Source organism: Mustela putorius, unplaced genomic scaffold (genome assembly GCF_011764305.1).
Source record: "Mustela putorius furo isolate JIRA1106 unplaced genomic scaffold, ASM1176430v1.1 tig00537227_pilon_pilon_pilon, whole genome shotgun sequence".
Lineage (NCBI taxonomy): Eukaryota > Metazoa > Chordata > Mammalia > Carnivora > Mustelidae > Mustela > Mustela putorius.
The window spans coordinates 9,727,421-9,755,314 of NW_025422368.1; the positions used below are offsets into that span (position 1 = coordinate 9,727,421).

Consider the following 27,894-nt stretch of genomic DNA (forward strand, 5'->3'; position numbering starts at 1 on the left):
CAAATCAAATAAAATAAAATCTTAAAAAAAAAGGCTTCTGCTACTAGCACTTTATCGCCCACCAAAAAACCACAAATAACTACAGTAATTCAAGAACCAGTTTATGGTCCGTCTGTCCTTCAGCCCGTTCATACCCACATCCCCCTCTTCTTTCTTGAGGGCCTGACGGGGAGCACCTGAGCAGTCCTCAAATCTCTACTTACCACCACCCAAGCCACCCTAAATTAAAAGACTATTCTTAAATATGGGAATCTGATATTTTTCTCAACCTTGTGTGAAGTATGAATGAAACTATTTTTTAAAATCTTTACTATCTTTCAAAGCTTGGAACTTAAAATACTAAATAGAAACAACATCAAGTAGTGATTGAAAATGTAGTCTGAGGGTAAATCCCTTTGACCCTTCTTTCGATCAGACTGGTACCCCTACGCCTTTCCTAGACAGAAAATTCTGGATTTACCACTGTTCCACACCCAAGTACTTTTATGTGCTGACCATAAGGAGAAAAGACACCCGCCTGATTCAAGGAGTTCCTAAATGTGCAGGAATTATGGTGACGTGACAGCTACAGCAGACCAGTGAGGGTTCCCATCAAAGTAAGCACAGGTGGCTCCAGGGGCGCAGAGCCAGAATACGTGACCAACGTGTGGCTGAGGTTCTCCCAGAGGAGGGGACCACTGCAGATGACCGACTTAGAGTTGATCAGGTGAAGTTGGGACATTAAGGTCACCTCCCCTGAAGGAGCCACGCATACGAAGGCAAGGAAGCCAGAGAACCAGATACTTTCCAGAAGCAGCAACTATCTGGAAGTGAGTGTACAGTGTCATGAGGAATGTGGGGCAGCCGGTGGAGAGAGAGCAGGGGCACGTCATAAAGGACTCCATGCCTTAAGTGACCCTTTTGTAACTTCAAGGTGGAGGGGACACTGCAGGAGTTCTAGAGAGACTAGAGGCAGGGAGACCTGCCAGCAGGTACCTGATGAGGCTGCTTGGGTGTGGAGGAGAGAGAACAGAGCATGTTTGGCAGGCAGGATGGTCAGATGCAGAGGTGTAAAGGGGAGGGAGAGGTCTAGGATGCCAATCGTGTTTCTGGCTAAAGTGAGGTGATGCCCTAAATTCTAGGGCCATTATCCACAATAAGAAGGGCAGTAATAGGAGTGAAGTCAACAGGTTTGGTTCTAATCAGGTGCCTCTGGGCCACAGGAGAGACGACCAGTAGGTAGGTAAACATCTAGAACTTGGGAGAAAAATCTAGGTTAAGCTGGAAACTTTATAAAGCATTAACTGAGGCTGTGAGCAGATGAGATCATTAAATGAGGTGTAGAGGGGTAGTTCTTGGCGTGGCTGCACATGAAAAGCCCTTGAACTTAAAAAAACAAAAAAACAAAACACTGAGCCCGGGCAACACCCTGAGTTTCCGACTTTACTAGACTAGGATGAGGCATAAGCACTGTGTTTTGTTTTTGCTTCAAAGGTCTACCATCAGGGTTGGGAACTGCGTGAGGACAGAGCAGAGAGAGGCCGGCCAGCCCTACTGCAGAACACCTAAGGATGACCACCTGAGGATAGCCAGAGACGCAGGAGGACCTCCTGAGACGGGGCTGTGAGCAGCAGGAACTCTGCACTCCCCAATGGCCAAGAGAGCTGAAATAAAAAGCACTCACTTCCCAGCAGCATTGGTTGTGACTTTACTTGTTTTCCAGTAATGATGAGTGAGAGTAGAAATAAGCTGGGTGTTGGAATTGAGGTCAAATTCTGGTTCCAGTGATTATTAGATGTGACTCCTGTTCGACATGTTCCAATGTGCTGAGCCCCCGTTTCCCACTCTGTGACACGGGGTCAGTGGGACCCACCTCATAGGGCTGTTACAGATGATGCCATGAAGCTCGCATCAAAGCCCTCCCACCCCTCAGTGGCAACTGCTATTACTCTCCTCATTTCAGACAAAGAGAGAGAGAAGCACAGAAAGGTTAAAACACCTGCCCGAGATGACAGTGTTGGAGGCCGGGCGCTCTGGCTGCAGAGCCCAAGCTGTGCTTACTCACCACGGGGTACTTCCTCAAGCCTCCTGCTGCGAAGTGTTATGGGATATTGGAAGGGGAGGTCTACAAAACCTTGGGTACTACGTTGCTGGGTGCACATTGTGTATCATAACTACTTGTGGTTTTAGAATGTTGCTGGACGATATCACTGCTGACTCATGTGGCTCAGTGTCCCACCCCGAGGGCACCAGGAACTAGGGTGACCGGGTGCCATGGCAGACTGGAGTTTCCTGTTCTGTGTCTTTTGATCTTTCCCCGCTCTGGTGGGGAGCACTGCCCTTATGTTCTTTGGCAAACCACACACCAGGAGGCCCATGTTGATTAGAGAGACCGAGTTAGGACTCTTACATCAACCTGTAATGAGAGGAGAGGGAAAGCTGCCTTGGACCTTGGGAATCAAGAAGAGCTTGTCCTCTCAATCATGGTGTCATTACATCTAAAAGAAGGCTGCATCACATGAAGAAGACAGCCATCTACAGCGTGGGTGGTTATATCCAGCACCGTGCAAGGACAAGGCACACACACGCACATGGTAGCATTCCAGCTGCTGTAAGTTTGCTGCTGGAGAGCCAGGCCACTTTCCTGGGCCTTGAAACCATTCAGACCTCTTTAGTCACAAAGCTGAGCAGGGCAGATGAACTTGCTCAGCCTTTATTCCAACTTCTACACTAAAAGACCAGGTTTTAAAATAATAATAATAATAATAATAATAATAATAATACATTTTTTCAGACTCTTGCTGTGCAGGTTCCTGGTGTGATTTTATAAAATGTCCGTCAGGTGCATGTGTGTGTCACTTAAACCAGAAGTGGGGTTGAATGGAGGCACAGGCAGTTGCAGGAGCTATGTTACTCTGCTGGTGTGCATGCAGCGGGAGAAGTGCAGTTCTGGAACTAACCGGCAAAAGCAGTTCCGTGATCTCCAAGTGTAGTTGGTTAGGGGACTGCCTTCCTGATTTCCCAGCTCCCCCTAAGCCAAGTATCTGGTGTTTTTCTGGAAATCATGAGGCCCAGCCTAGAACTCAAAGGTTAAAAATGCAGCCATGCTGCCAAAAGCCTGTAGCTCTTGGAGAATCCAGCAGAAGTAGGTACGAAGCAACAAGCAGGAAGGCGAAAGGTATATGCTAAGATCTGGCCCATTAGCTTTGGGTTGGTGTTTAGGACTTGAGTCAGTATGAATGTGTGGCCTGGCAGGGCCTGAAAGGGTAGACATTATTCAGGTAAGTACATGATATATACCACATTTATTACAAAAGGTTTTCAATCTTCAACTTTTATAATTCCTAGAGAACAGAAACATAGTAAAAATACTCAAATAGATCTGGGGACACAAGAGATGCTACTAGACTATAAATGGTGGAGGGGAGTCTGGGTGGCTCAGTGGGTTAAAGCCTCTGCCTTTGGCTCAGGTCATGATCTCAGGGTCCTGGGATCAAGTCCCGTATTGGGCTCTCTGCTCCTCGAGGAGCCTGCTTCCCCCGCACCCTCTCTGCCACCTCTCTGCCTACTTGTGATCTCTCTCTCTCTGTCAAATAAATAAATAAAATCTTAAAAAAAAAAAGAAACCAAAACACTATGAATGGTGGTGAAATGAAAGACTTCACATGGTCCTCCCTCCTCTTTGGTTCTGCAGTTTCTGACGTTCTATAACAAGGTTCACAGCAGTGGTTCTCATAACGCAGACATAGCAGGAAAGGCAATAGAAGACACTTAAGACTTCATCATACATACATATCCTTAAAGATACACATATGGTGCTACAAGCAATGTTGAAATGTTTTCTGCCTTCTAAAATCTGATGACATAAAATCAGCTCAATATGCTTAAGTCAGTTCAATAAACCCAGTATAGTTAATGATCACAGAAAGCAAGGTTAGCTGGGAAATGGCAGGTTTGTCTTTCCAGTGCCAAAATTAGTTGATATTTTTGATTTATTTAAAATGTTTTCTGGGGCCTGGGTGGCGCAGTTGGCTGGGCATCTGCCTTTGCCTCAGGTTGTGGTCCTGAGATCCAGGCCCACGTCAGGCTCCCTGCTCAGCGGGAAGCCGCCTTCTCCTCCTCCCTCTGCCTGCCACTGCCCCTCTTATGTTCCCTCTCTTGCTGTCCCTCTATCAAATCAATAAATAAAATCTTTAAAAATAATAATAATAAAATGTTTTCAGGGTGCCTGGTGGCATCTGACTCTTGATTTCGGCTCAGGTTGTGATCACAGGGTCAAGGGATCATGCCCTGGGTCGGGATCACTGCACGCTGAGGAATCTGCGTGTCCTCCTTCTGCTCCTCCCCCGCTGCTTGTGCTCTATCTCTAAAGTGCATAAATAAAATCTTTAAAAAAATGTATTTCTAAATTAGGGCTGTCAACATCCATTAGTATATGGAGTTCAACAGATGTGTCAGAATTTTGTACATTACAAATCAGTGCTAAGCCCAAGGTTAGGATAACAGGTAAAGCGAGCACCACCCATGTGTTCAGTACCTGTGCTCTTATGGGGGGATGGAGGGGGGATGGGGTGGGGAATAACATATTTTATAATAGAGGAGTACAGAGGATTTTAATCCTTGAATTTGATCTTTATTCTTCTACGTGTCAAATATTAGCTAGTGTTTGGTCTCTAGCCAGAACATGTTGAATATGCAAAAGACAGTAACTTTGTAGATAGGTTTGGCCATCCTAAAGTTCTCTTTATCAAGGAGTGGCAACTAATCTCTAAGAGTTGTCCAGAACAGTTGGATCGTCTGTTCTGAGATCTGGTGACTTCTAACAGGCACAGCCACTGCAAAAGGAAACACTCTCAAGGACATGTGAAAAGCACCATGAGATGCTCGCATTCACGTGCTGTCTTCTCAAGAGTAAGAGATCTGAGTCACATTATTCCCCCAACTAGCTACAACCTGAGCTCTATTTCCCCCTTAACTTACACAGTAAAATTGGAAAGAATTTGTTTTTGAAAATGCAGTTCTTTTCTTCTACAGTAGAATGCTTACATTAACATTTAAATATTTGCATTTAGAAAAAATGACAATTGCCTCATTACAATGATGCTATTCAAAGTAAATAATATAACTATAGTGTTAAAACATCCACATAAGAATTATATTTTGGGGGGGCGCTTGGGTGGCTCAGCCGTTAAGCATCTGCCTTCGGCTCAGGTCATGATCCCAGGGTCCTGGGATGGAGCCCTGCATCAGGCTCCCTGCTCTGTGGGAAGTCTGCTTCTCCCTCTCCTACTCCCCTTGCTTGTGTTCCCTTTCTCATTCTCTGTCAAATAAAAAAAAAAAAAAAATTCTATTTTTTAGGACTATATCTGTTTTACTTATTAAACAGAATTTATTATTTACTATTATAAGACATAACGCATAACTTAATAAATACTTGCTCATATAAAAGACTATAAAGAAGAAAGCTCACCTGTAATTCCTGTATGGCTTCACCGGAACCCCAACCCCATGTAAGTCAAGGTGGACCACAGCCGTGGGGACTGTTACAATAATGGCTCCCTATGAACCACGCCTCCCTGCATCCAAGCCCCGGGGTAGTGCTCCCACCTCCTCACATCGTTGCTGGCTTGGCCATGACCTACTTTGGCTGATGGGACATTTACAAACTTGATGCAAACGCAGGCTCAAAAAATGTCTGCGCACTGGGACTTGTCCTCTCTTGCTTCTCTTTGGAAGCCTAAAGCCACCATGTGAAGAATCCTGGACTAGCTCAGTGGAGGAGAGGGCATAATATAGAAGCAAGATGAAGCAGCCCAGGTGAGCCCGGTAGACCAAACCAGCCTAGCGACCGCCAGACCATTTCCCTCAGTGAAGCTGCCAGGCTCACTGCCTCCATCAGCTGAGCCAGCAAGTGACTAGAGAACCTCTCAGCTGATGCAGAGAATCATGAGAAATAATAAATGTGTTTTAAGCAACCCTATTTTGAAGGAGTTTTTTTATGTGGTAACTCGTAAAATGGCCTTACGGATTATAAATTGAGTTCTAAGGGAGCTGAAGTTTAGGCAATCCACTGGGTTACTTTGATAGCATATATCAAACCGTGACATGGTATTAAGTTAGCAGATTGTATGATCTCATGATTTTAAAATTTTTTAAAAATGTAATTCTCTTACCAAGGGAAGGAGGCATATGAAAGAATAAATCACTCTAAGATTCAAAGGAGTCTTTTGGAAATTAGGATAAAGGATTCATTTTTTCCAAAACAGTGAAAAAAATGTAGATAGGGACATACGGTTTTTGGGTTGTATTTTAGTGTTAAGATGCAAAAGTAAACTGAAAGAAAAAAAAAAAAAAGAAAGTAACTTACCCCATATTCCCATAAATACTGCAAACACTAGGGTTCCAAAACTGTCAAAGATACACAATTTCTGGAAAACAAAGTAATGACATATAACTAAGTCATGTTTTCTACTCACTAGCATTTAGCAAATATGCAATACTTTGTGTATTCTACAGTCTGAATCTCTTTTAAAGCTGATACCTAGTTTAACAATCACCGTATCTACTACAAATTTGGAGATGGGATTTCTTGTTGTTTTGAAAGCAAACAGCCTTTGCTGTATTTACCACAGTGCATTTTCCAAGGGAATCCTTCCATATCGTGATAAAGCAATTGGCATAGCTGCCAAGATTCCATTCGGTTTAAAGTTTCTATCAGACCTCTGAATGAAGGGCTCTTCTTATAAGCTGTCATAGTGAACTTGAAGTACTATAGCTCTACAAATAAAAGGGACTTTAAGCAACTTTTGGACTTATAATTTGCATCTTATCATCATTTCATCCTGGTCAGAGGGTAAGTTACTGAATTCTTGCTTTTCTTGCTAAGAAGAGTATAAGGCTGGGGTTTATTCTGAGATGGTTCTGCCCAAGGAGAGCTCTGTATCCCCAAACCCCAGTGATGGCTTTTCTACCATTAATGACAGAGGCTACCATTAACTTAGGTAAGGACAGGGGCTGTTGCTAAGCTTACTGTGGGTACAACCATGAATCAATCAATGACACACCTGTACAAAGAAGGCTTTTATCCTCTAGTTCTGCTAAATTTCATTTTTTTGCTAGTATATAAATAACCTATCTCCCATCTCCCATTTGGGATTCCCAGAAAATCTTTAAATTAGTTACTAATTTTTCCTCTGGTGAGCATTTAAAAAATCCTAAAAAAAAAATCTATAAAATATAAAGGTACTGGAAAAAGTGGCAAACATGTAGAATATCAACTTTATTATAGATTTGCACAGATCATACAAAAAGTAAAGAAGACAGTGTACAAAAAGAAGGTATAGGATTAAAAAAAAAACCTTTTTCAATTGCTAAAGAAAATTCAAAGTTGGTTCTAAAGAAACTTTTTGTTTTAGGTAACTTTGTTGGTTACCCTTTATATACTGACATAAATTTGGTAAACTTTCACCTATGTGAAAATATTATTTTCATAAAAGAATATCCACTTAACCATAAAAGAATATCCACAAAACACTTGTACATGTGTTTCCCAAAGCATATAGATGCCCTTCAATCCTCTATCTGGAGCTGATCAGAAAGTACAATCCCAAACTGGGATGCAAATATTTCTCTTAAAAATTAGCTCAAGAAAAACAGAATTAATAAGTGAGTGGCCAGTCTGGGGAACACTGCCCCCCACTTAATCCTCTAGTCTTAGAATTCCATGGACCAATATTTCAAATCTTCCAGTCTGGACTCTTTATGGAACCAAAGCTTTCATTTAATGTTATGCCTCATCCCTCAGTGAAAATTACTGTAAGGAAAGTCCTATGCAGAACCGTCCCATGTGTTATTATGGTATTACTGAAAATTCTGTCTAATGTTTCTCCTAGGAATCACTGCACACCTCTATCTGATATTTCCCTACTTGCTCTGACACCCCTGAGTACCTACTCTAGAAAGAAAAAACCCTACCTCTGAATTCTTAGCCCTACCATGTTGAGAAAAAGCCAGTGGATGCTTATCTATCAGTGTGAAAGAAAAAAGAAAAAAGGGGAGTAGCAAGAAAAAGCAGGTTTACCACTAATGCCAAGATCACCCCAGTTGCCTGGCTCAAGGTAAAGGATGTGCCTTGAGCTCCTACAAGATGGAGTCAGGTGGTCTGGAGGAAGTTACCATTTTTGCCACATTTATGAAGACTGAGGACTCAGCAGAGAGAACAAGATGGCTGGCGTCTCCACATACCCCATAAGCAGGAATTGGGGAAGAAGAGGAGCAAGGGGCTTTCTTGGTAAAAAGCTTAGCTTAGTTTGCTTGACTGGAGGGCAGAGATGGGGAAACACAGATGTATTAAGAGCAGCCCCAATCAGCATCCTGCTCTAATCACAGGGAACAGGAAAGAAAAGAGAAGGCTGTATATGCAGGAAACCAGAGGAACCAATGAAAATCTAGAAAAGTGACCATTTGTTGTGTTTCTTCCTCCAAAGGAATAAAACCAAAATTTTATAACAATGTTTTCTGAGAACAAAATATTTTAAGTTACCACATTTCCCTTTCATCTTGCCAGTCAAAAAGTAAGAAACTTATTTAATGTTCAGTCACACAAACAACATCAATCCTGATTATTTCCATAACTGTTCCCTCATTTCCTTGATCATGATTTTCTATTTCTACTTTATTAATCCTTTTAGCATTCATGTCCATCAGTGAATACTCTCTTTCCAAAAAAAAGAGGCAGAAATGTATACATAAATGTATAAATGAAGAAATGATTGAATTAACCAAAGAAAGACATGGAAAGCTGCTTTTTCTCCTTTTTAAAATTTTTTAAAAATGTAATTCTCTTACAAAGGGAAGGAGGCATATGAAAGAATAAATCACTCTAAGATTCAAAGAAGTCTTTAGGAAATTAGGATAAAGGATTCATTTTTTCCAAAACAGTGAAAAAAATGTAGATAGGGACATACTTTGAAAGTCATGTGTTTAAGGATGGGTCGGTGGAAAAGAAGAACTGAGAGATGAAATGGGGGTCTCGTATTTGAAAGAGAATTTCTTAAGGAAAGTGAACTTTCCAATTACAGTTTGTGGAGTAGAGTTTGCCTCTGGTGTTATCACTGGCATTTGCCTTAACCCTGGTGTCCAAGGATATGCACTACCCAGTGACCTTTATGAGTCAACATCACTGGAAGGCAGCTTCCCTCCTGCTAGTTTCAAGTCCTTTACTTTATGTGATTTAGGACAGATTTTTATAGTCTAGAATTTGTGTTGGTTTCTGGGGGAGAAGCAATGAAATCTGCTTTAATTCATAAATTAAGAGTAAAAATCCATGTGTCGACAATACCCTGCAATCATCTTAATTAAGTAGCAGAACATTTTTCAAACACAGTGCTCAATTTGTGAGTGAAGTGGCTGCTACTACCGTCAGCTGGTGAGGAACACAGTAATGGCAAGAAACACAGATTGGCTGTCAGTTTCTGGCTTCATCAGTTACTAGGTGGGTGACCTTGAGCAAATTATTTAACCTCTTCAACCCGCAGTGTTTTAATCTGTAAAATGGAGGGAGTACCTGTTTCGCCTCCCTCACAGGGTTATGTCAAAATAATAAGTTCAAGGATCTTTTAAAATAAAAGTTCTAAGTATCACCATTATAATAGGTATGTATTTGGTTTAAATAAGACTTTGATGGAGCAGGTTAGAATATTCTAAAGTAATTTAAAGGTCCCTAAACTTCCATTGTGGAACAAGGGGACAGAGAAAAAGATCACAACATGGGAAAACAGTAGGTCCAAGTTGTCAGGAAAATTCTCCAAAGTAAGATGACCACCTTTCTTTCCAGCCAGAGTTTGTGGCATGCCTTTCAGTAAGCTACCTCTAGTCTCAGTACTTGTCCTAAACCTCCTGGGTTGTAACAAGTCATATAGCTCAAGATCATCAGCATGCTTAAGGGAGCCAGATGTATTTTTTGGGAATGTTCTGGGACAAAGTGAATATCTATTATCATTTATATACAAAGCCTTTCTTATGCATATTCATAGACACACCTAAATATGATGACCAAGGCTTTTAAAAAACCAAACTTAGTTTCAGCACACCTTGAAAGTGGAAAAACATAAGTACAAATATCAGGTTTCTACTCACTTGAAATAAGGAAAAGATTTATAGTAAGTAAATCTATTAAACAGTATTCATGAGATAAGCTGGTTTTGAGATTTCTGCTTTGATTACTTCAAATACTCTAATAGTTCAATTCTGTAGTTCTTTACGGACCCACCTGAAGATTTTAGATAAGGCTTTTCATCTCAATTTACTATTTGTACAAGAGGAATAAACACATACATTCTATGTCTACCTTTCAGAATGTTTGGAGGTTTATTTGAAAATTACCCTTCTGAATTTCGCAGAAAAAAAAAAAAATCCAGGCTGTACTAAAATTATTCAAAAAAAAAAATCTTTCATTATTTGCAAATGTTTGGAGTAACAAAAATTACCTTTGAGGACTCGCAAGTAATATTGAGATTCCAGAATGAACAATGTTTATCACACTGAGGACACATGATGATCTTGCCACCAATATCAGGATGACAAACTTCTTTGCTAAAGGACAAAGAAAAATAAAATTTAAAAATGTTTTAATGACTAGGACTTCCTTTTTAGCAGCATCATAAAATCACACAACCATTTGTAATAAGAAAATAACTAAATTCTTATAAAACAAGGAAAGAAATTGAACTTCCTTAACCTAACAGAAGCTTGCTACCTAAAACCTATAAAAAAAATTATACTTAATGGTAAAATGCTAAAAGTATTTAGATCAGGGTAAAGTATCTTGTTATCACTACTTCTTTTCAGTTGCAGGGGCCTTGCCAGCACAGTAAGTCAAGAGAAACAAAGATAGGATGCTGAACACAGAATCCGTATACAAAATATACATAGGGTCAGAAAAAGGAATTGTGCCCCTATAGATCTGCAATAATTAGAAATTAATTTTTTAAAATAACATTTTCCATAGCTTAAGAAAAATAAAGAGCCTAGCAATAAATCAAATTTCAGATGTATAATCTTTATAGAGAACATGATAAAACTGTTCTGAAAGAGTTAAGATCTAATGGATACATTATCATATTCATAATTTGGAAGAATCAATATATGAAGATGTCATTTCTCCTTCATTTGAGCCATAAATTCAATAAAGGAGCAAAATGGTCAGACCATTCAAGACATTCCTCAAGAACAAGAGGTTGTTGGCAGAAGAAGGAACTGAGCAAGAAAAAACACAGAGTTTATGAAGAGACCTCGGCATATACAGCAACTGACTTAGGATAGGGCTGGTCCAGCAAATTAGTAAAGTGAGAAGTGACATTTGCTGCAATCGAATATCCTTATGGAAAAATGTGAAATTGAACTCCTAAAGCCTATTACATACAAACTCACTCCAAGTGGAAAATGGGAATGCAGCAGTAGGAACTTGTTAGGGCTGGGTGGTGGGGAGGCTATTTAGATAACATTGGGGTAAGGAGAAACTCCACTAATGAGGAAATAAAAAGTAAAGGAAAATATTGATTGACTCAAAATCTTATAAAAGTGAGAACTTCATTAAAAGACCATAAAGTGAGAAGAAAAAATAGCCATAAACTGGTAGAAGTTTTGCAACACATGAAACCCATGACAAAGGACTATTCACTAGAGTATTCAGAGGACTCCTACAAATTAATAAGGAAAAAACAACAAACTTAGAACAGGGTGCCGACTGCCCCCTGGCGCACGGCGGGGGGGGGGGGGGTGGGGGTGGGGGGAGGGCAGAGCCTCTCAGATGGACTCCTATGTTAATGGCCCTGGAGTTGCAGAATTCATTATCCTTGCAAATAACTCAGTTAGAAGCAAACTGGCAGGGAAAACACTTCTAGAATAGCTGAGTAAAGATCTTGGGAAAACTGCTCTTCCATAAAAACACTGGCAAAATTTGTGAAAAGTAACCTTTGTAGTCATCTGTAGAACTCTGGAAATGAAACAAGAGCTTACAGCAATCTGAGTAGTAAAAATAGCTAAATCTCCATAATGATAGTGAGCTTTGTGACATTTTAACTTGACCTATTCCCATCCCCATCTCCTAAGCCTAATGGTAGGGTTAAAAGACAACAGCCACTGTGGTAGCCTAGGAGCCACTGAATGAGGCAGAAGTGATCTTAAGCCCCCAAAAATCCATCCCTGGAGAATTGTCACTATTCGACTAGTCTGAAAGCTCCCTGGAAAAGCTCCATTATCCGGATCTGTCATTTTTGACCCATCTCAGAGCTCATATGTGCTGTGCAAATGGTCCTATCCCCAGAGTGTCTGCTGAAAGCATTAGGAGGAATGATTAACGTTACAACTGCCTATGGTGCAATACCAGGAGGGGCCAACAAGATGCAGATCAAGAAACTTAAAAGGAAACATTGGGGAATGAGATACTGATAGGGGGCTTTAAAAAGTTCCTATAAATTCCTAGGACTGTAGAAGGCCATGAGCATGTGTAGGATAGTACAGGTGGCCAGGAAAGACCTGAGAAAACCTTAATTCCTCATCTCTGAGTGGCTCTGAGTTTCTGCATAAGCAGGAAGTAGAGGCTCAGGAAGACAGGCAAATGGCCTGCTAAAGTGCTACAGGCATTCCTCATAGACACACACAGAGCAACTTGGCAAGAGCTCCAAGAATGACTGGTTCCCAGAACTTAGAGAAATCCTGTCCGATCATTAGCTGACAACTAAGCTTACTGAAAACAGTCTTCATGGTCACATGCAACCAAAAATAAAGACTTTATAGAATTTGTTCAGGATAATAACTAACTAAACAACAGCAGTGATGACTCTGTGAAGCCACACAGCAGGATGCCTGCTTCTGCCTCTCCCATTCCCCCTACTTGTTGTCCTCTCTCGCCATCTATCAAATAAATAAATAAAAATCTTAAGAAAAAAAAAAAAAGAAAAAGATGGGTCAGTCAAGTATTCTATATCTTCCAAAACTGTCCTTCAAAAGAAAAAAAAAAAAAAATGGAGAAATTAAAACATTCCTAGATAAACAAAACCTGAAAGAAAATGTTGCTAGCCAACCTGCTCCACAAGAATCACTAAGGAAAGTCCTTCAGGCTTAAATGAAAGGACACTAGACAGTTACTCAAACTCACCTAAAGAAATAAAGAGCACTTGGTAGAGGTAACTACACAGGTAAATAACACATTATAAATATATTTTTGTATGTAATTATTTTCTTCTGAGGTAAGAGGCAACTACATAAAACAATAATATAAAATGGTGCTGGGCACCTGGGTGGCTCAGTTGGTTGAGCAACTGCCTTTGGCTCAGGTCATGATCCTGAACTTCCAGGATGGAGTCCCACATTAGGCTCCCAGCTACTTGGGGAGTCTGCTTCTCCCTCTGAACTTCTCCTCTCTCAGGCTCTCTCTCTCACTCATTCTCTCTCAAATAAATAAATAAAATCTTTAAAAATAAATAAATAAATAAAACTGTGCTGATGGGCTTATAATGCATAAAGATGTAATTTGCATGAGAATAAGAGCACAAAGGGAGAAGACCAGTACTGATATAAAGTTTCTGCATAACACTGGAAATTAAGTTGACATTAAAACTGAATGAAATTGCTTTACAACAAGATATTAATTACAATCTCCAGGGCAACCACTTAAGCAAATAACAACAAAAAAGTAAGAAATGACAAACTGGAATTAGAATGGTATACTAGAAAATATCTGTGTTACACAAAAAAAGTCTTAATAGAAGAATAAAGAAAAAAAGACCAAACAGGAAAAAAAATGACATTAAATGTAAATGAATTAAGCACTCAAATGAGAAGCAAAAGGCAAAAAAAAGAAATAGAGAATAGATAAACAGAAAAATCAGCATAAACAAAAGTTGGTTCTTTGAAAAGATCAACAAAATTGACAAATATTAGCTAGACTAATTGAGAAAAAGAAAAAAAGTTTCAAATTATTAAATTCAGAAGTGATAAGAGGAACACTGTCATTGACTTAAAAAATAAAAAGGATTATAGGGAATATTATGGATAATTGTATGCTAACAAATTAAGTAATCTAGATGAAATAAATTCCTAGAAAGAAGTAAATAACTGAAGTTGACTCAAGAAGAAATAGAAAATCTGAATGGACCAATAGCAAGTAAAGAGACTGAATTAGTAATTAAAAAAATTTTTTTTTAAAAATTCCCATGAAGAGAGCCCCACATTGGCTCTCTGCTCAGCAGGGAGCCTGCTCCCCTTCCTCTCTCTCTCTGCCTGCCTCTCTGCCTACTTGTGATCTCTGCCTATCAAATAAATAAATAAAATCTTTAAAAATAAATAAATAAATAAATAAATTCCCATGAAGAAATGCCTAGGCCCAGATGGCTTCACTAGGGAATTCTATCAACCATTTAAAGAACCAACACAAATGCTTCACAAACCCTTCTTAAAATAAAGAAGTGGCAACACTTCCTAATTCACTCTATGAGACCAATGTTACAGATACCAAAATCATACCAAGATGTCAGGGAAAACTAAAGACCACTATCTCTTATGAATACAGATGCAAAATTCCTCATCAAAATACTAGCAAAGCAAATCCAGTGACATATAGAAAGAATCATCATCAAGTGGGATGTATTCAGGAATTCAAGGATAGTTCAACACATAAAAATCCATTCATGTAATATGTTATTTTAACAGAGTAGCAAATAAAAACTCAGAATAGAAGGGAACTTCTCAACTCAATAAGAGAACAATTATGAAAAACCCATAGCAAATGTTATCCTTACTGGTGAAAGACTGAATGCTTTCTTCTTAAGATTAATATTATACTGGAGAGTCTAATCATGGCAACCACACAAGGAAAATAAATTAAAAGCCTCCAGACTGGAAAGGAGTAAGTAAAACTTCTTGTATTTGAGATGACATGACAGTTTGGATTAAAATTCTAAGAAATGCGTCAAAGAACTATTAGAATTAATAAGCCAGCCCATCAAGGTTATAAGATACAAAATCAATACACAAAAAGCAATTATATGTCTATACACTAGCAATGAACAATCCAAAAATTAAATGAAGGAAGCAACTTCATTTATAATGGCATCAAAAGAATAAAATACTTAGAATTAATTTGAGAAAAGAAGTGTGAAATTTAAATAGTGAGAACTAAAAAAGAGTTTATTAAAAAAAATTTAAGATGACCTACATAAATGGTAAGACATTCTGTGTTCATAGATCAGAAGTCTTAATATTGATCTGCAGATTTAATGCAATTCTGGCTTTTTTGCAGAAATGGACAGCTGATCCTAAAATTAACATGGAAGGCAAAGGACCCAAAATGGCCAAAACAATCTTGAAAAAGAAAACGTTGTGTGAAGTTTTCAACTTCAAAACTTACTAACAAAGCTACAGTAATCAATATAGTATGTATTTGTGAAAAGGGCACAGAGATCAATGGAAAACAATTGAGAGTCCATAAACAAACTCTTACACCTCTAGCCAAATGGCTTTTGACAACAGTGCTCCGATAATCCTAGAGGGAAAAATTTCAATAATGGTCCCCAGACCCCTGGATACATACCTGGTAAAAAATGAATCACAGATCTAAATCTATAAAACTTTTAGATGGTAAACGCTGATAAAATCTTTATGACTCTGTATAAAAATGCTTTCTAAGGTACGATACCAAAAGCACAAGCAATCAAAGAAAAAAATTAGGTAAACTAGGCTTCATTAAAATTAAAAACTGTTGTGTTTCAAAGGACACCATCAAGTAAATGAAAAGGCAACCCACTCAACTGTACTCTGTGAAAGGGCACACTTTAGTGTACCTGAATCATATCTCAATAAAGTTGTTATGTTTAAAGAGGGACATAAGCTTTAAACATAAGATTTTGAGAAAGAGGAAATACCTATAGGAACCTCCACTTACACATGCATATTTTCAAAAGCACACAAAATGAAATATATTTTGTAGGGATACAGATATATGTGATAAAAAAAAAATACACAGTCTATTTAAAGGAATGATAAAAAAATCAAAATTTACTGTAGTTCTGATTTCCAAAGTGGAAAGTGAGGGAATGCAACTGAGGGAAGCATCTCCGAGGTCAGAGTAATGTTGTTTTCTTTAAACTGGTGAGGGATCATTATTCCTTAGACCTTAAATACATTTTCTATTCCTGTGAATCTACTCAGCATGTAATAAACTTAACTGAAAATATTTAAATGCATGTATTTTAAAAATACTTAATGTAAGTAATTAAAGCTCCAACAGTTCTGAGCACAGGGAGTATATCCCCAAGACCCTGCCCCAGATTTCTGTAAACCAATCTGTGTGAAATAGTAGAAAACATGTGCCGTGACTGTCAGGGTGTTTGTATAAAATGACCTGTAATGAGGACAGCCACAATGCAAGAACCTTATAAAAACGCTAATTTGCACTTTAAAATATATTTTTGAGATGTTGTTTTATGGTTTTTGTTTTTTTGATTGGAACAGTATACAAAATAATGGAGAATACAAAATAAGTGAGAGACAAATTTAGGCAAAAGGTAGCAACATTCAGCCTCTGGCCCTGAACTCTTATTTTCAGTGAAGAGAAGAGAGTACTTCAAAGACCATCTGCAGTTTTCTAGCTAAGAAGCCATAATGGGTACAAAATGCTCAGAATTCTCCGTTAAATAGAATGGACAATTATGCCTATACATCAGAGCTGCCATGTAAGCTTCCTGCCTCGGGAGCCAGGCTGATATGCTTGGGGCTAGAAAAATCTGGTCATCAGCTAGCTCATAGCTGGTGCCCAGAAATTTTGATCTGGCTGTCACAGCTGGAGAGAGGCCAGGTGAACACAAGAAAATGCCTGCTTCAGTGTGGCATCCCTTCTAAAGGTGGATACTACCAAAAGCAGAGGCATAATGACAATTTAGAACAGTATTGGGGAAATTCAATGTTCTGGCATCCATGCTTTTTCCCTTTAGACAGTGCAGCTGGTATTTTAATTCTAACACCAAGCACAAACTAATTGTTTATCACTTACTTTTTTTTCCATAACACTGTAAGGCCTAATTTTTTAAAAGTAGAACAAAAGCAAAAGTATTGTTTACTTGAATTTCTAAACACCAATTTCCTAATATATATTAAAAAGTCATTTCTAAAAGCATAAAAATACCAATTTTATCAAGTTTTGCTTCTGAAATCTTGAAGAAATCAGAGCGCCTCTCGGCTCCCATCTGTAGGCCTGAGCGGAACATTCCTCTGGGGAGCAGAAGTTCAAGGACAATTCTCCCTCCAGACTGCCTTTCTTTTTCAAATACAGTATTGTCTTAAAAATTGGAGTGTTTCCTAAGGGTAATATTCCTGTCAGAAACTGGGCTGCATTATCTAAAAAAAAAATTTTTCCACTTCACTTAGCTATTACACTCAGGACAAAAGGGATATATTATCCAAGGCAGTAAGTGTTCTGTGATGAGTCTTCTTTTTACTAAAACTGCCTAAGACACTGAAAATAATTGTATGTCTAATCAAAATTTTCAAATTTTTGATTTTGGGAATTTTTGAATCTCTCATCAGAATTTTTCATCACAGTAACAAGGAATAAACAGAACTCACCTCCACGTACAGTTATTTTGATTAAAATAGCCATAGAGAAAGCAAGCCACTCCTACAACTGCGGCCAGCAAGAGCATCTGAGTATAGTAGCCCAGCCAGGCAAAGTAGATTCCAATCTTTTCTCCATAATATTTCCTGAAGAAAGACAGAAAAGGTGATTTTAGAAGACACACCAAACCGCTTTGCATCTTCATCCTAACCTCAATTTCTGATTTTAAATACTGGAGGCTTTAAGCTTAGACCTCTTACTCAATTCATACTTAAAACATGTTCCTTTTCATAAAGACCCCAAATTCCACTAGGAAACAAGTATTTTATATATCCTAGAACTACAGATCACTGGTAAGCCTGATGAAGCAAAGTCAGTTAGAACTGGGTGAAGGAAAGAAAAATGCTACACAGTAACCAAACAGAATACATCACCATCATTCTTTGTAAACACGAACACATCTGATACATTCTCCAAAAGACTGTAACATGCATGAGACAAATGAACATGAACAATCCACTCCCAGGCACTTGCTTTTGCTTGTCCAGGGAACTCCCCTGGATTCAGTGTCATGTACATCAGAAATAAATTAGTGTAAATCACAAATACAAGGACTGATGAGAAGTCACTGACAATGACTGAGGAATCCACTGGGCTGTATTCCTTACATCTAGCACTTCCATTTTCTCTAAATTGTGAAAACTGATCAGAGGAAGAGTCCAGAAGGCCCCTTTGGAAGAAAGGAGGTACGGCAGGGAGCCACACCAGACTATTCCTTTTTTTTTTTTTTTTAAAGATTTTTTTTTATTTGTTATTGGACAGAGAGAGATCACAAGGAGGCAGAGAGGCAGGCAGAGAGAGAGAGGAGGAAGCAGGCTCCCCACTGAGCAGAGAGCCTGATGCGGGGCTTGATCCCAGCACCTCGGGATCATGACCTGAGCCGAAGGCAGAGGCTTAACCCACTGAGCCACCCAGGCGCCCCCACACCAGACTATTCCTAAAAGGGAGACAGATGCAGTTCAGGACTAGGAGAGAGTTGAGAGGTGAGGAGAGCACACTGAGATGATTGTTAGGGGACGGCTGCTGTTGTTCATACTTTCCTACACTGAGTCACTCCTGGCTCAGTACTGGCCCACAGAAACTATATTTACTTAGCTCTCTGCTTCTTTAAAGACCTCTATGAGACTTCAAGCTCAATAGTAAGGAGCTGGGTTGAGGTCCTTGGGCTTAGCCTGATGGGGACTAAGCTCTGAGGAAGGCCTGGAGTCCCTGGAGACTCCCTTCAGACAGGAACATCCCTGGGCTGAACCTGCCGTCAGCTTCAGAGGTCATAGGCCTGGGTGTAGGCTAATCCCTGGGGATAAGGAAGGACTGGCCCAGACATGGAATCAGGAGTCAGGAGGAACCAAGTGTTGCATTTTTATGTGATTGGGACTTTGCTGTCTGACTCATAAACTGTAGGTCAATGACAGGCTTAGAGTAGTGCTGAGAAAGAAAAGCTTGGCAATGGGTTTGCAACATCTTGGCTGTTAGGCTTTCTGTGATATGTTCTTATCAACCATCCACACTAGAAATGCCACACTTAAAACTGGAAAGAATGTTAGAGGTTACTGGTCCAACTCTCCAATAGTAAAAATATTCTGCCTCATTTAGAGCTAGTCAGGCAGTCCCTGCTTGGATACTTAGCATGACAGGGAGTTCATTGTTTCCAGAGATACCTACATTATATTGGAGGCAAGAAGATCAGAAAGAATTTTTGAATCCAGACCAAAAACTGCCTCCAAGTTCCTGCTGAAAGGCTGGGAATAAAATATAATAATTCTTTCAAATACGATATTGTGATCATTCTTTTTCTGCCAAGAACATTCCAATTCTTAACATCAATTTCTAAAAATTCAGCTTTTTGATCTAAGTTAAAAGTATATACTCAGCAAGGGGTCAGAAAGTTCTAGTAATTGTCACGGTGGTTCACCGCTTAGTTTTCTGTATGCTTACCAACAATTCAACCCCAGACTTTGACCTAACATGTAATTTGCTCAGTACTTTCAAACACATGAGGTGGTCTATTGCTTTCACCTCCTTGAATGAATCCCATCCGATCTTCTCCAACCCAAATGAATGATTCTCTAGCCCTGCACAGAGCTATCACCTGGAATCTCTCCATTTTTCTCTCACGTTGGGAATCCCTGTGTACCGAAGCCATGTTTTCCTCTTCCTTCGTGGAGCAACACCTCCACTACTTTGCACGTTTAAATGGCAGAAGTTCTTCGCACTTATTTAAACAGCTTGACCACCTGTGGAGTTGGAAAGTAAGAAATCACATCCCTTGCAAATTTGAAGTTACTGCTCTCTTCTCTTCTACCCGCAGTGTTGTCATTGAGGAGTTCGGTGTTATTCTGAGTCTTGGTCCTTCAAATGAAGGTTTCTCCTTCTGGAGGTTCTGTTTCTCCTTCTGGAAGTTCTCAGGATCTTCTTTTTGTCTTCAGTGTCCTGAGGTGTCATGTTGTCATGGCTTGATGACATGCTGAGGTGACTGGCTGGCTCCACTTTCATCCTCTGAGCCCTCGGTAAGCTCCTTCCATCTGGAGACCTGGCACATTCAGTTCCTGTCCCGAGTGTGCTATAAAGGTGTGTAGGTACAAATTGTGTCTTTCCACAATGTCAGCTTTACTCACTCATAAAGCAAGATTTGCACAACTGTAACAGCTTTGCGACTCCAAACTCAATAACACTACCCTGCACATTTGATCTGGCTTCATACACGCCACACAGGGCAAGACACAATACAAAGTCACACAACAGACAGGATACAATGAGGGTAAGAAATTAATGAACCAAATGCAGTCAGTCCCCGAGCGTACAGGTGAGATGAGGACTCAGTCTAGTCCAGGTCCACTCGTGACACTTAGTGCTCATTACATTCAAGCAGTGGAGGGTCTCTCTATGTTCAGAGACCAATCTGGGGCCGCTGTCTTTCAAATATGGTCAGACAAGGAAAAGTCCGAATCTGGAGAATCTGACAGTTTGCTGCAGAAGTCCTCCCTTTTTAAGGAGTTTTATCAGTCATTAGCCTTCCCAAGCCTCTTCTGGTTCTTCCATCAGCTCTTGGCTTTGCCAATCATCAGTTCTTGGTACCACCTGCATGTTCTAGTGTTATCTGTTCTCAGCTCATCTCCTTTGGCTGTCTTCCTGATTCCTGACAGCACTGCTTGACACGAGGGACTCCTCATGCTCTCTATTGTTCTGCAATATGGTTCAGACACTGCTCGGATTTCCTCCCCATGTTGTCTCTGTTCTCATTCCTAGCACCCTACTCTTTGTTCATTGCATCTCCTGGACTGATCTTCTAATTTTTATTTCTTCCTGTCCTTTTTCTTTTCTATCTCTTTATATTTTTGCTCTGTGTTCTGTACAATTTCTTCAACTTTATTTTCTAATACTATGATTAGGGTTTTTCTATTCTATTACATTTTTAAGAATCACATTGTATCCTAAAAAAAGGAATGATCCCTTTTTTATAGAACTCCTGTCCTTTCTTACGGATATCATAGTTTCTCACTTTGAGGGTAAAAATGGGAGTTTGGGAGGTAGTTTTTCTTTCCTTTTCTTTCTTTCTTCTTCTTCTTTTTTTTTTTCTGTGCAAAATGTGTTTCCCCCAGTTGCTTTTTCTGGTTTATTTGGTTTGCTTTTTGGAAAAGAACTGATTTTCCCTTCAGGTAATCCCTGGGGCCCACAGTTAAAGGTTTAACAGCCCAAATGCTCAAAGGATTACTAGTGGGAAGCAAGGAAAGGAACATGTGGACCAGGGACAGGGAATAGTTAGAAAAAAAAATACATTTTCCTTAGCAAAATATACTTAAAATAGTGGGGAAATTGTTCTCTTTACCAAAAAAATCAATAAACGACGATGAAGAACCCAACACCCTGCCATCAGATGGTTTGGGTTTAACATAAAAGAAAATCACATGTGAGTATCAGCTTCAAATGTTTACATATGCACAAACACCCTCTTTTAAAATTTTATCCTATAGAATACCTGGAGTTAATGAAAGAAAATGCCTCTTTATGATTGTAATCCAGTTAAAAAAAATGAAGAAATTAAGAGTATGACCAAATGAAATAGCAAAATAAAATCCCTTATGAAATGACTCTAAGCAATGATCACTAATGGTTGCTATCATCACACACAGAAGAAACAGTACATTATGTAGCTTCTGGTAGAAGTATGAAACTCCACATATTAAGTATTCTTCTACAAAGCTGAACCGCAATCAGATCAAATTTTCAAATGAGGAACAAATTACTTAGCTAAAGCAAATACACAGGACACAGCAACAAGTCCAATACCAGCACAAGAATGAAGTCAGTAAAATAGAGAATGGAGAAACTCCTCCAAAGTCACAAGGAAGAAAGAAATGGAAAGATTAGAAGACAATTGAGAAATACATTAATTGCGCCATCTGGACCTTGTTTGGTTCTCTGATCTGAACTAAAAATTGTTAAAAAAAAAAAAGTTTTTGTGATAATCAGGAAAATTTGAACATGGCTTTTTGATGATTGTAAGTATTCAGACTGCATTTAAAAGAGAATGAAATATTAATGAAATATAATGATATCTGGGGTCTTCTTCAAAATGCTCCAGTGGAAAGGGATAGAAGGAGGTAGAGAAAAATGAAACAAGACTAGGGAGGAGCCCCTCATTTTTGGAGGTGGGAGACAGATACAGGCGGTTTGGCTGTCCTATATTTCTGCCTATGTTTGAAATTTCCCATAAGAAAATGTAAAACAAAGCAAAACAAAAACTCTTCAATGTTTTAAAACTCTTACTTTTAATGTCAAGTGGTTTTCCCATGTCATTGGGCACTGAGGTGAGGTAGAAAAAACAGGCACTTGGCCCCAGGTCAACCTGGGGGAGCCTGACTCTCCGCTCCTCACTCTCCACATTCAACCCCCAACAAAGTCCCACGGACTCCCCTACCACCCATTCCAACTGTGCTGCTAAGAGTTCTCCTCTGGCCTTTCCGACAGCCTCCTACCTGCTCTCCCTGCTTCCTGGGGCCCCTGTCAGTCATTCCCCAAATTATCTTTGCAATGTGTGAATGAGACAAAATTATGGGAGTACTTAAAGCATCACAAGTGCTTTTCACTGTCCTTAAAATCTAACCTCCTTTCCGTGATCCAGCCACCCCCCTTCTAACCTGTGTCTCATTCTTCTCTTCTTAGCACAGGTCTTCTATATTTCCTCACACTTGCCAGTGACCCTGGACCTCATGGGCCATCGTGCAAGCTGCCAAGAATGACTTCTTTCTAATCCACAAAATCCTGGCTCCTTTTCATTCGCCAGGTCCTAGTTCATCTGTTGCCCGCTCAAACGTAACTTTCTTCACTTCCTTCCCCTCACCCCAACTCATCATGGCGTTTCTTCATTTCAATCAGAAATTTTGTTTACTTCTTTGCTTATTTTTATTTGTTTCTTCATTATTTTTGGTCTATCTCTCTCTCCAGCAGCCTTGCCCAAACAACAAAAGTTTCTGGAAAGCAGCTGACCTTGGTGTTTTCAGAAAATAAATGCTGAGCTAGTCATCATACCTTGTTAGATATAGTGAAAGAGTTTCTAGCAGCAGATACAGGGAAGCAGTGAAAACTTGTATCTCTTACCATACAATTTAAGCTAAATCTAACATTTACTCCTGTGTAATGAGGACTATGGTAAGTTTTTATTCCCAATTTTGGGAGGTAACCTCTAAACCTTTGGAATTGCCCATGATAAGGGTGTCTTTGTTACTCACGAAGAACCCCTGGGACCCCACCCAACAGCTGATGCCAGTGAGGTGACTCATGGAGGGCCCTTAGTCTGTGCTAATGGGATGACTCAGGACGGAGACTGGCCAGGCCAGGAAGACCAACCATGTGACTGGAGGACTGGGGGGCTTTGAGCCATAGTATGTTGGGAAAGGAAGGGGCTGGAGACTGAGCCACAAAGGCAATGACTCAGTGACTCTTGCCTATCTAACAAAGCCTCAATAAAAAGCTGTGGACAGGGGTGCCTGGGTGGCTCAGTGGGTTAAAGCCTTTGCCTACAGCTCAAATCATGATCCCAGGGTTCTGGGATTGAGTCCCATATGGGGCTCTCTGCTCAGCAGGGAGCCTGCTTCCTCCTCTCTCTCTGCCTACTTGTGATCTCTGTCTGTCAAATAAATAAATAAACACCAATCTTAAACAAAACAAAACAAAACAAAAAAACGCTGTGGGCAACGAAGTTCAGGGGTCTGGGTGAGCTTCCCTGGGCGCCAATCCTCTTCGAATACTGTCACTTTGATGCCAGAGAGCAATCTGAGTCCTCCCACTGGCATGCTCTCTATACACCTCACCTGATAAGATCCAAGGGCTGCTTTTTGTATATACTTCGTGGATGAGCCCACTCCCTGTACAGAAGGTACCGTTCACTCGGGCAGCTGACATCCTCTGACTTATGGTTGAAGGTGCACTGTGAAGCAGAAGCAAACAAGTGAGCATATAAGCACTAGGTGTTCACAGAACTGTTTATTCAATATGGTACTCGTACGTCACAGGATTAGGGGGCTCTCCTTTGCTGGAAGGGATGGATGGATCATCTAATTCTTAGTGATTTTCAACCAGTGGTATTATTAATCACTTGCGGCCACTTGCAATTGTGGGTGGGGAGGAATACCTGGTTGTTATAATCCTAGAGAATACCTCAGGTACCTGGTGGGAGCCCCAGAGATGCCTTACATCCCACAAGCATGCCAACTCCTAAACAGTTAAAAATTGGGCTGCTCAAGTGCAAAACAGCCACAGTGGAGGAACACCTGCTAGCCACACTCTCCCTGGATGCCCGGGACGAACCAGGGCCTTAGCTGGTTAGTACCAAGGTCAATTCTAAAACCCAGGCATCTTTGTCCCCCCCCAGTTCAGCAGTTACTCTGGAACAACACGCAGAATATGAACAACAAAGAAGTATGACATATTATATACTTTATTTACTCAAAAAACAAAGGTTCCTGCCTCTACATAAACTCAGTCACTCTTCCCATCTGACTCGTTTTTCTCCCTCCTATACTAGAACCAGTTTATCACCAAGTAAGCCTTAACATAGGTCCTGACCTCCATTCACTTCCCTTCCAAATGCCACACGAGATCACTCCTTAGGCTGGATGTGGGATCACTGCAATTGAAAGAGGCTTTAGCGGGAAAGAACTGGGCATGGGCGGATGCCAACTGAATACTACTGAACTTTGGCATCCCACATTAATATTCATGACAGCTATTCTTAAGTATCCCTAGCATTTGTATCATGCTATACTCACTAATTTTGCCACCAAATATAAAACACATGGACCCTCAGTCTGGGCTGCCATATTGGGTCTCTTCACTAGGAAATTCAGAATCTACTCCATTCAGCTCTCTGCTCTCTATTTACACATGTGCCTCAAGTAGCTCTTTTGTATCCTAGTTTATTATCATCTACAGTACATTTCAATAACGTCGTCATCCACACATACACGTACTACCCAGCAGAAGGATCAATCTTACTCTTGGCTTTCTTGGTCTTAGAGATTCAGAAAAATTGATAGTGAATGTGACAAAGCTATAGCACACTATAATATAGTATTTAATTTATTTCAATGACAGAATTTACCTAAAGAGCTTAAATATAATATCCCTGCATTTATGGAATCGTTAAGGGTCTGAAGCAGTCACATTTTACAATTCTCATTTCATGAGAGATGTTATCGGCCACAGAAGTGCTCTTGAATTTGAGGAGCTGCTGTCATGTCAGAACGGAGTCCTTAAAAAATGTCAACACCCTGCAGTATTGCCATCAGGATGAGAACTCTGACAGATGCCTTTGTAAAAGCCTTATGATAGTCTAGGACACAGGAAGAAAATGGTATTTCAGGGCGAAAAAGCCCGTGTTCTAGAAAATTATGAGTGAGAAGATCTAACACGTATTTTACTTAAAAAGAACCAATACTTTTCTAGTTGATAACAATATCTGTCAGTAATTATAAAGAGAGCTATTGCTTATACTACATGCCAGGGATGGTGCTAACATTGGACAGAGATAATTTAATTAACCCTCATAACTCTATGGCATAACTCTATGATGTAAGTATGATAATTATCCCCATTTTATTGATGAGGAAATTGAGGTACTGAGAGGCTAAGTGACTTTTATGAGGTCATCCAGCTCGAAAGTGGGAGAGCAAGCCCCAGAGCCCGTGCTCTTACCTGCCCACCAGCAGAGCTCTATATGCGCACTACAAGATGCCTGCTGTTTCCATCATCCGTTCATTGACTGTTCAAACTGATGGCCTTCTCTATGGCCCAAAATAACCCAGTTCCTGCCCTCAATGAGCTTGTAACCTTGTCATAGACTATCTTCATTTTATGGAAGAAGAAACTCAAGGTTAAGAAGATTAGCCCCTTCTCTATTCACAGTAAAGTACACCTTGGGTATTTTATTTCGTTCTTGCCACTTGACTTACATCATGGAGAGGGAAAGCCGCTTTGTAGATCCCAGAGCTGACAAGTTTGTTAATTCCAAACTTTTTAACATTGTCTCTTATTTGATACATGACCCGAGAGAGGATGAAGTAAACCTAAAAAAAATTTATAAAACAAAATGAATGCATTAATGTGTAACTACCCAATTATTGTTACTATTGTAATAGGAATCTGCTTCCTTTTCAGTGAGGGGTTGGGGGGAGGGGAGAGCTTTTAAAAACGAAACTAAACCAAGCACACCAGACCACTAATTATTCAAGCAGGAGGTTCCAAATTACTCGAAGACAGCAACTACATTTGGTTTAGACTTACAATGCGGCTTCTGGTGGCTGGATTGAAGAAAGTATCTCTATCCTGAATATAAAAATCATTCATCCGGTTCTTCTCAAATGGGGCAGTGAAAAACTCCTGCTCTGGCTTGATGATACTTTCATCCACTTGGAGGACTTTGGTAAACCAGCTGAAATTACCAAAGGCTGAGGACCGGGTTTTCAGATCATTGGGTTTCAGAGGCAATTTGATGTGCATTATCTCAGCGTACGTACATAACACCTCCCATGGGGCATGTACTTTTACAAACACAAGCTTATCATCCAAAACCTACAATGGAAGAATAAAAACATAAACCAGGAAACCGATTATTTTCATAATTTTGAAACACATATGGATTGTTCTTAGGTTGCTGGTAGTCAAAATATAGGATGCTGGTAAAGACGAAGATAAAATAAAAACAGACTTGCATGCCATCAGATATTTTTGCCTTAAAGATAATTTCTTGGTTCAAAATTATTGAGCAAGTAATTAAAATCCTTTTTATACTTTCAGAAAACTACTATTATTTTAAATAAAGAAAAAGCAAACTTGTTAATTTGCCTATCACTCCACCCAAATTGGTGACTAAAAAGAAAAACATCAGACTATTCACTGCAGTGTTATTTTAACGATAATTGTAAAATTTCTAACCCAGAGCAGGACTCATTAGTATATTATATATCTTTTAAATGTCATGTTATGTGTCCATAAGAAAAAGATGTCAATATAGAAATGCATCTACTACATATTAGCAGAAAGAAAAGCAAATTATAAAACTGTGAAATAATCATCCCCCTTTTTGAAAGGGAAAAACAGATATGTTTTGAGGAATAAAAAAGTTCAGTGGGACCACAAGATTTATTTATGTATAATTAGAATATAGAGGATTTTTATTTTTGTTATTCTTATATTCACTACTTTTTATAAGCCATTGTTTATAAAATAAGAGATCTTTTTTAAAAGCTCTTAAAAGAAGAAAATGATAATTTATACATGCATTCAGTATTACATTCTTTGGCTCCTAAAAAAGGTATACTGACTTTGATCAGAAACAAATACATTCTATAATGCAGATTTTGAGGGATGCCCCCCCCTTTCCGCCCAGCCTAGGACATCACTCGAATTGCAAGCTTCAAATACCAGTCTAGCATCCCAAATGACATGTAGCTTCCCAAGAGCAACAGTCAGCTAGGAATTGGAAAGGATCCAACACTTACCGATCTTGTTGCTTCTAAATGCAGGCCATCACAGATGAGGTTGGATTCATATGCTTGTCTTTTTCTCTGTCAAAAGAAATTGAAAAATATGTTAGGCCCTGTAGTTTGGCCAAGGACAGAGAAAGTCTTTTTAAAGACAAACGAAACCAAATCAAACCAGTTTGAATCGGATGAAAAGATAGATCTGCTCAAAAGGGCACGTAAGCAACCAAGGTGCTCTTGCTGTTGGTGATTTGTGGGTGTGTT

General features: G+C 39.6%; 1 protein-coding gene across 4 annotated transcripts in view; it reads right to left on the reverse strand.

The window, feature by feature from the left end:
• Window positions 1-27,894, reverse strand: part of ANO6 (anoctamin 6) — a 192,628-nt gene that overhangs the window by 36,677 nt on the left and 128,057 nt on the right. For all 4 annotated transcript variants that reach the window (XR_006604655.1, XM_004765581.3, XM_004765580.3 and 1 more), the window contains 7 exons: window positions 27,649-27,714; window positions 26,432-26,719; window positions 26,101-26,214; window positions 23,962-24,077; window positions 17,602-17,736; window positions 10,467-10,572; window positions 6,347-6,407 (listed from right to left, as the gene is read on the reverse strand). Coding sequence is in view for 3 of the 4 variants with exons in the window: in XM_004765581.3 (XP_004765638.1) it covers window positions 6,347-6,407; window positions 10,467-10,572; window positions 17,602-17,736; window positions 23,962-24,077; window positions 26,101-26,214; window positions 26,432-26,719; window positions 27,649-27,714 (886 nt within the window). In the remaining variant the exon portion in view is untranslated. The remainder of the gene's footprint in view (window positions 1-6,346; window positions 6,408-10,466; window positions 10,573-17,601; window positions 17,737-23,961; window positions 24,078-26,100; window positions 26,215-26,431; window positions 26,720-27,648; window positions 27,715-27,894) is intronic.